This window comes from Amblyomma mixtum, chromosome 1 (assembly GCF_055824585.1).
Source record: "Amblyomma mixtum isolate Tamu chromosome 1, ASM5582458v1, whole genome shotgun sequence".
Classification (NCBI taxonomy): Eukaryota; Metazoa; Arthropoda; class Arachnida; order Ixodida; family Ixodidae; genus Amblyomma; species Amblyomma mixtum.
The window spans coordinates 293601822-293617460 of record NC_143012.1 but is presented as its reverse complement, the minus strand read 5'-3'; the positions used below and the strand labels follow the sequence as shown (position 1 = coordinate 293617460).

At 45.6% G+C, this 15639-nt stretch overlaps 1 protein-coding gene across 2 annotated transcripts; it reads right to left on the bottom strand.

Annotated features, from left to right (window-relative positions):
• Positions 1-952: 952 nt before the first annotated feature.
• On the bottom strand, positions 953-14223 carry LOC149372079 (uncharacterized). Of its 2 annotated transcripts, XM_089566451.1 has the most exons (3): positions 14031-14223; positions 6558-6692; positions 953-3724 (listed from the first exon to the last, which is right to left on the bottom strand). In XM_089566451.1, the coding sequence occupies exon 3, from the start codon at positions 3693-3695 to the stop codon at positions 1101-1103; it is 2595 nt and encodes an 864-aa protein (XP_089422577.1). In that variant the 5' UTR covers positions 3696-3724; positions 6558-6692; positions 14031-14223; the 3' UTR covers positions 953-1100. The 2 variants fall into 2 exon arrangements, with proteins under 2 accessions (XP_089422577.1, XP_089422578.1); XM_089566452.1 differs by lacking the exon at positions 6558-6692.
• Positions 14224-15639: the final 1416 nt, after the last annotated feature.

Sequence of the window (15639 nt, the reverse complement as noted above, 5' to 3'; positions counted from 1 at the left end):
TTTGGACATTGCGACGAACTACGTGCACCTGAGGGACTGCTTTAAAGAGCATGTATTTTGGTACGATATAGCTAAAATTTGTTGGGTCACAGCGCCGAGGGTAACTGCGTTTTCTGAATTAAAAAAACTGATAAGGATAATACTCTAGCTGCGCTACACGCCTTTCAATAACTAAGAAGTCTAACAGTAGGAGATAAAAAGCTAGCAGCTCATTATTATTTAATCAATCTAGAAATTAGCACATCTTAGCTGTATTCCGATGCGCGACGCCGCTAATATGCTCTGCCGAAAAAATTGTTCTTCCATCTCAAAAAGCCTATTTTTCAAAATTGCAGAACATATTAGGTGAAACACAAGGTATGCCCCGTCTTTGGAAGTGTAAACGTAACACAATTACGGGCGCTATAAATGCAGGTGAAGATCGATTCGGAGGGCCTGGGTGCGGAAACTAAATGTATCTATTGAATGGCCTCTTCCTATCCTGCACACGGGCTTAAAAAGATATTTTCAACTGCAGAATTATACCTCGATATTTCCTTCAAGGTATAGCATACCAAGCATGTTCACAGAATGCCTATTTTTTTTTAATAAGTCAAATGAGGCATGCTTGAACTATTTTCTTTGAACTTGCTTTTTAAATAGACTTCTCTTATTTTGCTTTAATGGTTTGGTATCGAATGCATGTTTCTTTTTTTCTCTCGATTAGAAGTGTTGCGATGATTATGGCTTTGAAATGCATTCTTGTAATGTTGTATTCGTGTGCTGTGACTCTACTTGTATTCTAAGTGTAATGTGCTACCAGAGGCCTAGTCAGGATATCTTTTCTCTTAAGCTGCCTTGGCACCATGGTAATGCTCTACGCTATTGCCAAAGCTTGAACAAACTCGAACTGCTTACAGACAGTTATCATAGCTTAAAACATGCAGAACCGAGGTTCAACAAGCCAACAAAAAACGTTTATTAGGTTTAATCGCTGTAAACACACTACAAAGGACGGGCACATTTGACTGGCAGTGCACCATGCCGTGCAGCAAACAGGACGGCGTGCTGATTAACACACTGCAATGAACACATGGTGTTGAAGGGTTGAGGGAACTTCACTACACAAGGTTTGCTTTCCTCGATATTTTCCTAAACAACCTGAAGTTCTTGCCCGTGAAAGGCGTGCGCTGTTCATAAGACCGCGGTTTGTCATCGACCAGTGCCTTGTGCAACTTGTTGAAGAACACTACTTCCTCCTTGGGGGACTGAGACCAGCTCAGGTGAATGCGAGTCTTGAGAAGGTAGTTAAGCTTTGGCGACAGAAGCGTCTCGTCGAGACGCGAAATCTTCAACAGGATGAAGGCGTCCCGGTTCTCTTCAAGCAGCGTGTACTGGGCGAGGTCTGTTTCGAACTTGCACCAGGGGCTTTGCAGGAAGCTGTTAGAAAGCACCAGGATGATCTTACGACTGTGCTTGATGCTGTCCAGGATGCACTCGCTAATGTTGCGTCCCGCGATAAAGTCTCGGTCGTACACGCACAGTTTGAGGTTTCCGATTGTGCTACACTCAAGCTGGGGCAGCAGCCTGCTGATGACCCACTGAGTGTCGCTGTTGCTGTAGGAGACGAATGCGTCGAACAGGTACGCCTTGTGGGCCGACGAAGACGCCGAGGATTGCGACTGAAGCCAGCGGTCGAAGCGACGCCTGTGGATGTAGCCGACTACAAGGAGGCTGGTGATGACTAGAATAACAACACCCACACACACGATGCTGATCAGAACTGTCGGCTTACACGTTCGTTGAAGCAGAGAGACGACGGTAACTATCGGCTTCCCTGCCAACTCAAAGGGGTCGTTACATGCGTAGAGCTTAGTGTACGGCAGGTACCGTACAGTGACGTTAGTTTCCTTTAGCCAGGTGAGGAAAGGACCTATGCCACAGGTGCAAGAGAACAGGTTTTGGGAGACGTCTAGAATATGAAGACTACGGAAATTACGCAAAGCGTCGCTGCTGAAGTACCTAAGCTTATTAACTGACAAATCTAAACTCTTGAGCTTTTCCAGAGATGACTTTGGGGGCTGCCAACTCTCTATAAGATTTTTACTGAGATCAAGGTGCTCGAGGTTGTGGCTAGATCTGTAGAAGCCATCAGGAAGAACTGAAATTGAGTTGTTGGAAAGGTCCATGTATTCTAAACTGTGAAGATCCTCAAATGAAAGCGACGACTTTAAGTCCATTAGCTTAGTGTCGGAAAGTATCAGAGTCTTCAGAGAGTTTATTCCGTGAAACGCCCTCATATTAACTGAAGAGTCGGGGCGGAATATCGGGTTTTCACTGAGATCTATGTGCTGAAGCTTTTTAAGATGCTTAAATACCCCTTCAGGAAGAGAATCGATGGAACATTTTCTCAAGTCCAAGTTCTCTAAGCTTTCCAAGCCCCAAAAAGTGAACTCTGTTAGTGAAGGCAACGCTTTGTAGCGAAGGTAAAGCTCCCTAAGGTTAGACATTTTATCGAAAACATAGTCAGGAACATCGAGTTGAATAAAACCCCGGTCGTAGCCACTCAAGTCTAGTACTTTCAGCCTTGGTTCGAGAATTCCGGAGGGTATCCCCAGAAACTGATTTCTGACAAAGCTGATTTCTTCGAGATTCGGCAGATTGGCTACAGCCTTAGGTTTGAAGTCCCGTATCTTACCAGACTCTAGCACTATACACTTCACTCGCGGCATGAGAGGAAAGAACTCTTTGGTTAGGGTAGCGTCCGTTAGCCTTATAAAAATAACTATTTCTGCGGTTGTGCGCGACACGGCTTCTAATATTGTGTAGGTAGCTATCTTCGAAACTGGTTGACTGACGTCAATCACTCGGAACGTTTCTTGCGTAATGTTGGTGATAACGTCTACGATGTTGTCAAGCTGCATGTTCAAATTGTCCCTGAAGTAAAAGCCTTCCAAATGCTTGAGAGGCTTCAGCGCATGAGGATGCATGAAGACGAGCGTGTCGCACAAGTTTATCTGCAGATGCCTCAGTGAAGAGTTCTCCATAGGAGCCAGATCGTGTTCTTCTATTCTCCAAATCTGCGTGCCTCCCAGGTTCAGAATCTCAAGCCTCGGTAGCACGTGGGGACTGATGGCTGCGACTACCGTCGAAAACTCGTGCAACCACGTCCTGAAAAGCACCAACACTTTCAAGCTGTCCATGCCTAGGAAAGACTCGCCGGAGAGGAACTTGATGGGGTTGTCCGCAAGACTGAGGAAGGTGACGTTGGAGAAGCCGATGAACGACCTCCGGCGTATGTTGGTAATCTTGTTCTGCAAGATCTCCATTCGACGCACGTGGTGAACTGGACCGTATCCAGCGAAGCTCCTCTCGGACAGGTAACGCACCGAAGTGAGGTGCAGCGCGATGCCGGAGGCGGGCACAGGCCAGGTGGTCATGTTGACCATGGGCACCTCCGAGCACTGATGCCCAGTGATGAGCACTCCACCGTCGCTGGTGTGCTGAATGCCGCAGTTGTTGTGCGACCAGGCCTTGAGCAGCTTGCCAGTGCCCACAGTCAGGGCGACAGCAAACTGCGGGGATATGTAGAGCGAGTCCAGGGTTCGCGCTCGGCTCTGAGACGGCATCTCGTCCCGCCTCCAGGTCCGAGCACTCGGGGCCCAGGCCAGCAGCCACAGCCATAGCCATGCCGGAACGGTGGGCGCCTCTCGCATGGCTCGGGTGCGGCAGGCATGGATGTCTCCTGCAGAGCGTCAAGACGGAAGTGAATATCTTTTCACGAACGTAGCAACAAGGGATGTAGATTTTGTTGCCTAATTATCCAAAGCAAAATGAAAGTTTTTGCTGCAAGAGAGTGGCGAGTTGGGCAGTGACGGTCAGCTTGAAGAGCCAGCGAGCTGATCGCATATCGTAGTAGGAGCGTTCTCAGTTGCTCCCGCATGCTACGACTGTGAGCCTGTAGCCAAAAACAAGCAGGCTCTATGTACGCAACCTTTTGACAACGTGGCCACTTTCTGCTGGGCCGTACAGAAGACAGGAGCAGGACACAGGATGTGAGATGTCGGTATTTGGGGACTCATACACCGCACCTTTGATGTAAAGAGATTTAAGAAACCGCACACATGGGATTCAGTGTATCAGCGCACCTTTAGTTCTAAGAATAGGAGTTGCTCTCTATAACTGCCCCTTAATCATGGTGTATAAAAAAACTTGTGCAAATATATAACGCGTTGTTTCGATGAAATGCGCGAAATCACTTTTGTTTAAGCCCCATTTTAATCAGCTTTTATCCATTGTTCTTGAAGAACCTCTGTATTAAAAGTTGCATTCCTATTGAAGGCTCATTTTGTGTTCGTATCCTTAATTCTGTCCATTGTATATTATCGACATTTTTAACCAATTAGCCTTTCTTTGTAGCTTTACATTCCTTCTGCGGGACCGACTTTGAGGAATGTTTGCAGCGATGAGAAAGGCTCCAAACAAGCAAGGCGAAGACAGAAACAAAAGTGGCAGTATATATAGGGTACAGGTGTATATGCTGCTCGAATACATCTGTGACATTCCTCAGTTATCTCCTTGCAACTGTCGCGGTGTCTTAATGGCTGAGGCACTCGGTTTCTTAGCCCCAAAAAGCAGGATAAAATTCCGGCTGCGGCAATTTTTACGGAGGTGAACGGCAAAAGCACCCGTGTGTTATGCGATATCAGTGCAGGTTAAAGATCCCCAGGTCACCTAAATTAATCCGGATGGCCCTCAACGACGGCATTTCTCATAGCTCATGTGCAACTTCAGAACGGTAAAACCCACATATCATAACATTCGTCATACTAGTTAACCACTGGCAGGCGTTAGAATGGAGTGGCCCAAATTTCTTTGTGCAGGAAGTACTGACTGACACCTCTTGGAATAGTAAAGTCAATTATTCATGTAAGCTGTTATTACCTTTAGGCTAGCTTTGAAAGCAGGCAAGAGATAAGTGGCACAGCTGGTGAAGAGCAGAGCTTCTAGCTCAGCAATCAACTCGGTGTATCTCAACCCAGCAGCACAAACGCAGAACAATTTACGAGCACAGAAAAAGCGCGTGACATTCAACTAAACAAAAGCTATAAAATAAAAAATCATATATTAACATAAAATGAAGAGAACGTTGCCTATAACACAAATAAAAGTGACTCTAAACCTATGCCATCTGTACTCCCTCATTGTTAACTCCGAATATTACACTTATGAAAAAAAGTTTCCCGACAGACCTGCCCGTCCCTTAGCGACGCGTAGGCTACGAGGGAAAGGAAACTGAAGGGCTCGGGATTAATTTGGACCCCGTGGCGTTTTACACGTGCACTGACATTGCACAGTACGTAGGCGCCTTGCGTTTTGACTCCATTGAAGCGCTGCCTACGCGGCCGAGATTGGTTCCACGTCCGCGGGCTCAACAGCCGAGTGCCTAACTACTGAGCACTGTACTCCGTTTCATGCGTCAGGTGCAACGCTGCGAAAGGTAAGGAAGTAGTCCGCATGGAAAAATAAAGGGAGGTGTATTACTCCGTGCTTGTGTCTGACCGAGTGGTCTAAGGCAAGAAGGAACAGCATGTCGTCAGCAATAAGACAGTATTTATTCCAGCTTATGACAAAGGTATCACATAAAACGCCTGCGGGCAAAACAGTTACTGCTTCTAACTCACCACAAGGAACGCACTACTTTCTGATCGCGGATGCAGGCAACGTGAACAATACCGCTAGCCTTGACAGCGTTGCACCTGATATATGAAACGGAGTATAATACGCAATTCCTAAAAGTAAACTTAAAAAGCATTATTAACTGCACAAGTATCTCCTTGTGCATAACTTCTGACAAATCGTTCCCCTTCCTTCCACCGCATGTCACATCCGACCAGGAGTTTGGAAATTTCAGCACCGCACTTACATTTAATGAGATAAATAAATAAGATGTTGGTCGCAGCACTGCGTTGTCCAGCGTTCTGAAAACATACCGGGAGCTGTGCACTGCTCAGACGGCTGGAACCACCAAAGTAAGTCATTGAAATGTAAGACGTTCGAAATCCTATAGCATTTTTGTGCACTTCATCACCATAGGCGGGCTCCCATGTAAACATAACTCAGGCCCGCGACTAAGCGCCATCAATAGTTCTAGCGGCTGCGTTTCCGGAATATTGCCACAAGTAAGCATGGAGCCGCAAGTAAGCATGGTGGCCAATTCCGCAGTGGTCCCAAATTAGTGCGATGATGGGAGAAGAAGACTTCAGGAATAAAGTTAAGTTAAACCGGTGAACGCATCCGCATAGCCGTGATTGATATTAAGAAAATACGAATGCACAAACAACGCTGGAACCAAAGTTCTGAGCACGGAATGCTCCCGAAGCACTGCAGTTATTCTCACGGTTTGTAACGGACAGATTTGAATTGCCACGTTCCTCCCTTAACGTGACGAGCACTATGTTTCGCTTCGCATATTTAAAGTTACAGTAATTTCGTGTCGGTTACTACACATCCGTTTTTTGGCTCAAACGCATTTTATTAGCGACACACGTAAGCTGTCACTGGTAGTTTCGACTTACGTGTTGAGTCGTGACCGTCTGACAGTCTATCTCACATTGCGACCGCTGGTGTCATCTCCTGCGGTTTGCGCTGAAAGGCAGACACATGTCTTCACGGAAGCTTTTCAATTCCATCCTGGTGAAGTGCGAATTATCCTGCGAGGCATTAAAGACAAAGACCCATTAATGTTAGAAAACGAACCTCTTCGTTTATTTTCTTTTTTCATGCACGTAATTGAGGGGCAGACGCCATAACATGCAACGTGCAACTGTGGATGCAACCGCTTGCTGGCAGTGTCGCAGACATAAAGAGTTTGTTTCATGCCATGTTTCCGCCTCAAGGAAGAAAGCGGACTTTGTAACTCTCTCGCAGTTTTGGGTGGAAACGAGAAGTGGTTCTCATGGCACTGTTGACATCCATTAGAACGTTGCTGCATTTTTATGAAGCTCTATATCCGGGTTGAATCTTAAAGACGATTAAAGATGAGCGCGCGATGAAGCCTTCTTTCTTGCGGCACCTATGTACCAACTTTCTATGTTTTTAATATCGCGTGAATCCACCTGAGAATTGGCTGCGCTTCAGCGATGCGAAGATTTGAGGCCTATGAAAAATATAAGTCGGGAATCCGGGATCTCGATTTAGATCTGCGAAGGATTACAAACTTTCCCTCGGTGTCAGGAACTCCAAACTGAGATCGTAGCTCAAGTCCCGCCCTGGGATTCGGGGAACAATCAATGTGGGGGGTTGAACCACCATGGAGCAAGTTGATCCTGGTCCACGATTGGAGCCCAGGATTTGAATCCTAATTGCGCATTCAAAATTTAGTTTTGGTTCGAGTAACAAAAAAACACGCTCTGAATCGACGATTGGAATGCGTCATAAGGAAGTACACGCTGACTTTGTTTTTAGTTTTCTTTCACTAGGCTTTTCAGACGTTGCAGCAGTAAAATATGTCTGAGATTGCGAAATGGCATACCATGAGCTGGAGCTTCGCTTTGACCTGAAATGACTTCGTGTCGTAAAAATGTAATGAAGGGTAGGGAATGATAGGCCAGAGGCTACTTGCTTACTTTGAGCATTGGCAGAGCATGCTGTCGAAGCCACCGTTTATCGAAGCTAGTACAAGTGCAGCAGCTACACGAATACTAAGTATAAAATGGCGTGCGTCCAATGGATTTTCACACGACGTGGTGTGGGCCCAGTGTGTCTACTTTGGTCAAAAAAGACACATCGATGCGACATGAACACATTCAAACTTAAGCTTGCATTTTCTGGCCTGTACACGTACTCGGCTATAAACGAGCAAACTACGATTCGAGGAAGAACCGGAAGCTCTCTGGTAGGCGGGTCTGGGCCACATTTGACTGAAAGCCCCGATGATTCCTCCGTCTGTGTTCTCGCGCGCCTGTCACCCCAGCCCTTGAGTGACGTGCTCGTACGCACGGGTTTATATTAATTTTTTAGTTGCAACAACTGAGAGCAACCACGTGCAACGGGCTGTTTTTGAGCGGCGCTACTTCCCATGCAAATTCACCGGCAACGTGCGTAACCACACGAGGTCGCCCTTGCGTCGCTCAGAAAAGGTTGCAGCCGATGCAAGACGGACACCTCGGGGGAGAAGTGTTCCGGCTAGACGGCGAGTGCACGGGCAGGCTTCCACGAAACGCGCTGGCTCTCGCCATGTAAACGCAAGCGCACATAAAGGTCGGAAAGCAAGAAAAAGAAAGAAAGAAAAGAACGAAGCCCCCCAAGGAGCCGGGAGAAACGATGCGCGTCTACGACGTAAGCCCCGTCACCCGCGCACATCTCATATACCTCAAGGTCACGGAGCGCGCGAAAGAAGCTCGGGAGCCGCACAATGCGCGCGCTTTCCTCGATTCCGCCGCCACCTAATGGCAGCTCGGGACGAGCCCTCTTTACCGTGCCGAAATTAAGGTGGCCGTTTGCCTCGCGCACTTGTTTCGTCATTGTTTTTCTCTTTGGCGGCGGCTTGATCTCGGCGGAATATTCCGTTCCAGGCTTAGGCGGCTGGGTAGCCAGGCGTGTTGGCCTCGTCTGACGATGCCTCGATGCAAGGCTGTTTTCTCACTTCCCGCAGTCTGTGCCTTTCCCCGGATCCTTCTTGACAGCAGGTGCTTCGTAATGCAAGCTGTCTTTGTCGCTCTTTTAACATAACCTAATCACAATTGAAATACTTTATTTTAATAACCCATGATAACTAGTGCATCCGTAAAGGGCTGCGGCTACTTCTGTGCCAGTGCTGACTAAAGCGCATGATGAAGGAGGAAGTGCAGCAGGAAAGCTATTTCAGGAATGAAATAATTATCAAATATCAAAAGAATCCATATGCTTCGTTGTCGGTGGTAATTTTTCTATGAATGGCTGTTGAAGTGAACGAAACTTGCAGTCGTTCTTTGTAAAATGTCATAGCAGGCCAGTGTTCCTTATCTGTGAGTGCATTCTCCGAATGCAAAGCTTAGCTTCAAGATTACGTTAAACGGATGCTAATATTGTCTGTATTCCACAGCTATCGACTATATTCATCAAACTGAGGCGTCAAGGCTCATGTATTCGCAAATGAAAACGCCAAAACGGAGAAGATGACATCTGTTAAAGAGCGTTTAGTGATGTCAGACTCTCGAGTGGCACTTTGCTTCTTTTCGGACAATTCTTGAGTATTTGTACGGTGGGGACCTCAGCGCTACAAAAATTGCAGCACGAGTTACGTAGGGCATGATCAGCTGTGTACCAGTAAAAGAGTTTCTTGCAGAGTTGGGGTCTAAACTTGACAGAGAGTGAAAACTAGCAGAGATCTGGCTCGGATTTAATTAAAAGCCCCCAACTACTGCCAGGGGCAGTTAGCACGCACAAAGGGCGCTTCCTTCGGGCCATATTTCATATCATTCCCACTGGCCTACAGCTATAATGGAAGTACACACTGCCTAAACGGCATAACCTTGTTATCTAGCTGAGCCAGGGGACGACTATTTTAGGATAATTAGAAGTGACGCACGCTGAAATCTGATCATCGTTAAAGCATAGTGAGAATTTTCTCTACTATCCTGTTTAGAGCGTGCCCGCAGGGCGACACATCCACCGCTTTCTTTTTCTGCATTCTTTTTTACCTTTTTACCATGTTTTCACATTATACAACTATTCGCACCAGTCCAGCGGTTTGAATTTTTCTTACTCAAGCGTTTTGCCTCTCCTGCGATATTCTGGTTGAATAAATCCTGCATCAAGCAGCAGTAGCTCGTCTTTTCTGCTTCAATTCTCAGCGTTATTGCTGTTATATTGTTCTTAAATCAAATAATTTTTCCTTCCAGTTGAACAATCGGCGCTAAGTGGCGAGACGTTATCGAAGAATAAGCGAGCAGAAAAATGCACCTCGAATGTAATGCCGCAATGAGTCGTTAGGGGATTTTTTTCAAATTTAATTGTAACATTTAGCATTTAATTTTAACATTCATGCGCAGCTGACTGTGCAAGTAAGTCGCGGAGAGCATGCGACGGCGCTAAAGAAGAGTCGTGCAACTCTGAAACTCTTATGGTAAACTCACCAAGTTGGTACCGAATATCAGCGCTGACACGTTGCCTGAATAAAGCTTGGCATGACTGTGAAGTCGTAAATTTGGTCGTCAGAATAAGACCGTAGCCATTGCATTACTGCGTCCGCTATGCCGGTTATAACTACGTATAGTTTTAAATATCGTTTATCGAGTTGTTACACCGCATTATATAACGCACGGAACTTCACGCATGCGCCTTGGAAGTGGAGCGTTCTAGAAACGCCGTTTTTCCCAACGCTGACGTTAAACCAGCAGAAAAAGACACAATTATCGGCCAGAAAAACTGGATTTAAAAATATTCCCGCCCATTGGGTCAAACTCCTGCCGTCCTTGTTGACAAGGAAGGGTTCTCACCGGTTTGAAGTGAACGATGGGTTAGCGTACCTTCTGAAACCCGCATCGAAAATAAGCATTGACGCACCCATTTTACTTCTAAAATCGGCCCATGACGGCGTAATCAGTATTTCGTTTTTTTTTTTTTTTTCTATTTTATAAAAGCCAGTTTTTCCAATGGGAGGGGTCTCTTCGCGGATACAACGCGTACACTATCCGTGCAGGCCGACTCCATTTGCCCTCATTTTTAAGGCGAAATCCTTTAATACCTCATCGTTGTCGACAGAAGGTTGTCAGGAGAGGTGTCACGCTTTTCGATGCCTGACGCCACCTTTAGAAGCACACAACAACTAGTAAAATAGTTGTCGTCCGCTCCGACAGGGGGCGTAAGGCGCCCATGGGTGACCACATTACATACCTCATTACTGCGAACAGAGCCATGGATACAACCGAACTCATCGAAGCAGCGGGAGAGTCGTGGTAAAGAAGCAGCCAAAGTCGGCAGTCAAAGTGTGTTGTTGTATTGTGTAGTCAAAGTCTGTAGTCAAATAAAGCGCTAGTATAGCACGAACAGTCTCGCAGTCAATGCCAAACAGTGTGGCAGGAAAGGCTTTCGCCTTGCAGCACTTCAGAGAGCCAAAGTGCCCTCTGAACTTTATTTATTTTATTTTTACAAACCAAACTTTATTTATTTTACAAATGTGCATACAGTCTTTAGGATGAGCCACAGGCCAAAAGTTAAAGAAAATAGCTTGAAAATGCCTGTGGCTCATCTAAGAGCCATTACAAAATAATAAAATAAACACATGCATACAACGGTGGCAGATCGCATACCAGCACACTGTAGAAAGAATTTATAATATTTACGATTGAACTGATGGGTACACAGAGATGTAGTTTGAAACTAGAAAAAAACAATTAAAACTGAACAAATGCTTTTGAAAGTTATACACTGCTGGGTTGATTACAAAGGGGAAAAGGACACCGATACATACACAAAATACAATATATGAAAAGAAGTTATGGAATATTATTTACAAAGTACACTTTTAAATCATGTGGTCGGAGGTTATACATGCTCAGCTGGTTAGATTCGTAGCTGTTTAGAACATTAGGTATAAGGAAGTTAAGTGCTTGTTTACCATAGTTAGTTCTAGCTCGTGGTAGTGTCCATTGTGCAGTTGATCGGGTTTGAACATACTTTTCTATGGGCTTTAACAATGCGATATTAAGCAAAAAATTACATATTGATGGTGAACAAAATTTGAGACAGTATAATAGGCGGTACTCAAGAAAAACATTGACACGAATTACTTCATACTTAGTAAACAATTCAGCCGTATGGGCAGTAAAACTGGCACCTGCGATAATCCTGATAGCTTTCTTTTGGAGAATTAGAATTTTCTGTAGATTTGTTTTGGATGTGGTAGCCCAAATTATGTGGCAATAGTTAATGTGTGATTGGAATAGGGCATGATAAATCATTCGTTTTATACAGGGAGGAAATTCAGTGCGGTACCGAGCAAGAAAACCAACGGAAGAAGCTAATTTCTTGCGAAGATGTGTTGCGTGTGCGGTCCAGCTCATACAGGCGTCAAAAATTACACCGAGTGATTTGAAGGTGTCCACGATTTCTATTTTATGATTCCCAAGTTGAAGATCATCGTTTAAGTTAATTTTGACGTTTTTAGGCCTGAAGAAAACAGCTTTAGATTTATTGGTATTAATAGACAACCCATTTTGAACGGACCACGCATGCAAAGTTTTAAGAACAGCATTACCGCGATTTAATAACTGATCTGTTGAGGAGCCCGTTAAGAAAATGCTGGTGTCATCTGCGTACAGAATGAATTTAACGTTACTGTCAATGTTTACGAGATCATTTATGTATACGTTAAAGAGAAAAGGACCTAAAAGGCTGCCCTGAGGCACTCCACAGTTTATAGCCTGAAGAGTGGATCCATGTCCATCACAGAAAACAGCCTGTTTTCGATCAGTGAGGTATGACCGTAGAAGATGGAGACACATTCCTCGAACACCATACATTTCTAGTTTAGCAAGCAATGGTTAAGAAAGTCAAAAGCCTTACTGAAATCAACAAAGATACCGAGAGTTAGACATTTACGTTCAAAATTGCAATACGAAAGTAATGAAAGATCCAAATAACAGCAGCACACACTAAGATGACTGGAAAGCAAAAGACTATGCTAGCAAGCGAATTGTTTAATCACATGTCTTTTACATCAGTCTGTTCCACACTATTTATTTGTATAAATGAGTTTGTTAACATTATTTGGAAATTAATTTATTTGCATTCTTAACTAAAATGATTTTGCATGACACACATTTCCAGAATCAATATAGCCTATAATTTATCGTTCCGTTTAACACTACGTGCACATGCGAAATATGCTTCTAGGCTTTAAATCACCTTATTTTGAATCAGGAACACGTACAGCACACGCACCGTTCCTATAGGAACAGAGATAAGGGATGTAAACGCTTAACAATCAGAATGGCAGCGTGTTATTCGAGTAGCATTGTTTTAAATATGAGTAAGTTCTTGTTATGAGTAGGCCCAAATCTCAGCCTAAATTGTCGCTTGATATCTTTGTGAACACGAGGCGAATCACGGAACGATCACAACCTCAAAACAGCCTGAAAGCGGTCACAGAGCCCCGCTCCTACAGGTCGGCACTGGCCGGAGGCCAATAGGAGCCCCAGTCCCATTTGTCGATATGTCTGCCGCTTAGTGTCGGCGAATAGGAGCGGTGCTCTGTGACCGCTTTGAGGCTGTTTTGCGATTGTGATCGATCCGCAATTCCGCCCCAGGACAACAACAGGACAAGCGCGCGGAAACGAGAAGGAAAGGAACGGCGTGTTGTTTCTTTCTCATGCTTGTGTGTGTGTGTGTCCTGTTGCTGCGCCGTTCACAAAGATATCATTGTCTTTCTGCAAACTGTAGATGATCAAGGGAAGTGGCAGATATTTCCAACAAAACCTTTCAGGAAGCCAGATTTACTCGTCTGCAATCAGTAAATTAAAAAACAAGCATCATTTCATGTCCCAACCATAGTCGCCTTCTGCGAACTAAGCACAGGTGGTATCCGGATTAGTTAAGTTCACTTAGCGCACTTCAGCAAGCCGCAAACTCAGACAACACAGGCGCATTCCTTTCGCTGGCGTGTACGCAGCAACACAATACCATAGCCGCCGAGCCGTGACAGCTGGTGGCTGGAGTAGAAGCAAGTAACCTTACGACTTGTTTGAGTGAAGCATCCATTAGGCCCGCAAAAGGACGACTACACAAACAGGAGCAAACTTCCAACTTAACTTTGTGTAAATATGACCCCTCTTTTGTCCATGCCTACTCTGCTGGCCAAATAACTTTGTTGACCGTACCGCTTTAACGTTCACCGATGATTGTGCTCAGAGTCATCTCAGCTGCGTATAAAATGGGACAGTTTGACATAAATCCCAAGCGACTTCAACAGGGTACCGTGTCACTAATCATGCCCCAAGATAGAGAGTCATTTCTATATTTCAGTTTCTGTTTTTCAAAAAGTTTCTGTAGAAGGCACGTGTACTCACAAAGACATGGAACGAAAGAAGTGCAGAGCGGCACGGCGACAACCGTCCAGGTGGATATCCAGAGCGCGAATATGGCACACGGCTTGGAGATCACTTGTCGCGTCCGACCGCGGTAGCTTTCTCGCTTGTGGCGTCCGCGTCCAAGGGCGCCCTTCTCCCAACGACACTCGCCGTTCGGGCAGCGTCGGCAGCCGGTTCCATTGGCCACTGCGCGTCGAAGGAAACCGCGCCGCTGCTGCTTTCCCCTCCCGCATTGGCGACGTCACCCGCCGACGTCACTCTTCTTGCGGGTCTTTACTCCTCGCGACAGAGGTGTTTTTTTCGCGTCACCTCGTCTCCTGCAATTACACGGCCGTTTCCGCTCTTCATCCTCCGTACGTGCCGAAACGTCACGTACCGGAATCGCGACCGGTTGCGAAGGCGAAGAATCTGCCTAACAGAGCAGATGCATGACGCACTCGCACCGCTGGAAACCGCGGGCCTTTTTCAGCACGTGCTTTTCTATAGGGGCGAACCATGAAGCGATTAGAAAAGACACACCGAACCGGAAAGCGGTCTTTATACGACGCCTTTCAGTCATACTTGGCCTTCTTCGTACCGTAACCGAAGGTTGGGTGTTGGCTCATGCGTTGCGAGACTACGATAAAATTAGCGCCGTCTCTATCACAAGTCTTCGCCGTACTGCATGGGGGCTCAGAAATTGTGCACTTTATGAAAAGTACCAGAAAAGCATGGCTTTACTTGTCCGCACATCAGAAGATTTCTGTAAGCAAAGTCTGGTTCCCTAGTGATTTAGAGTTCCCTGTTTCGTGCAGCTGTTTGTGCACATGGAAATTCTAAAAGGAATTTTAAATTGCGGTAATCTGCTGTCTCTTTATGGTTTATGGTTTATTGGGGTTTGACGTCCCAAAGTAACTCAGGCAATGGGCGACGCCCTAGTGAAGGGCTCCGTAAATTTCCAGCCCCTGGGGTTCTTTAACGTGCACTGACATCACACAGTGCACGGGCCTCTAGAATTTCGCCTTCATCGAAATTCGGCCGCCGCGGCCGGGATAGAACCCGCGCCTCTTTGCGAAAAGTGCTAATCATTATTGCAAAATTAAGTGCTCATCTACCTTCTCATGCGACAGTTTACGGAGAGCGGAGCTCCGTAAACTAATACTACGGTTATAAACGTCGCTTATGAACATTACAGGGAACGCAGCATAACACTTGGTTTGTTCTCATTGAGAGGTATTTCCTGCAGACAACAGAAATGTTACATATAAATCATGAAAGACGATGAAAAAACCTCAGAATAGGCCAAATGACCGCGTTCAGAGTTTGGCGGCTTTATCGAAGCTCACTTTTGTGGCCTTTGCGCTTGAGTTCGACATCGAGTCAGCGGCGTCTGGGGACAGTGATTAGGCTTAAAGTTACATTAGCTCAGCGTGCTGTCGGCCACGTGCTCTAAAGCTAAGCGAACCTATCACTATCTCACTATTCTGGCAGGAACAAGTGGGAACAGCATTGCATAATATTTGTGAGTTTTTTTATACAGACTTGCTCATAGCGTACCCAAGTTATTAGCTATTTCCACAGAGTTGTTCTTTTACTTAGATGGAGTTTG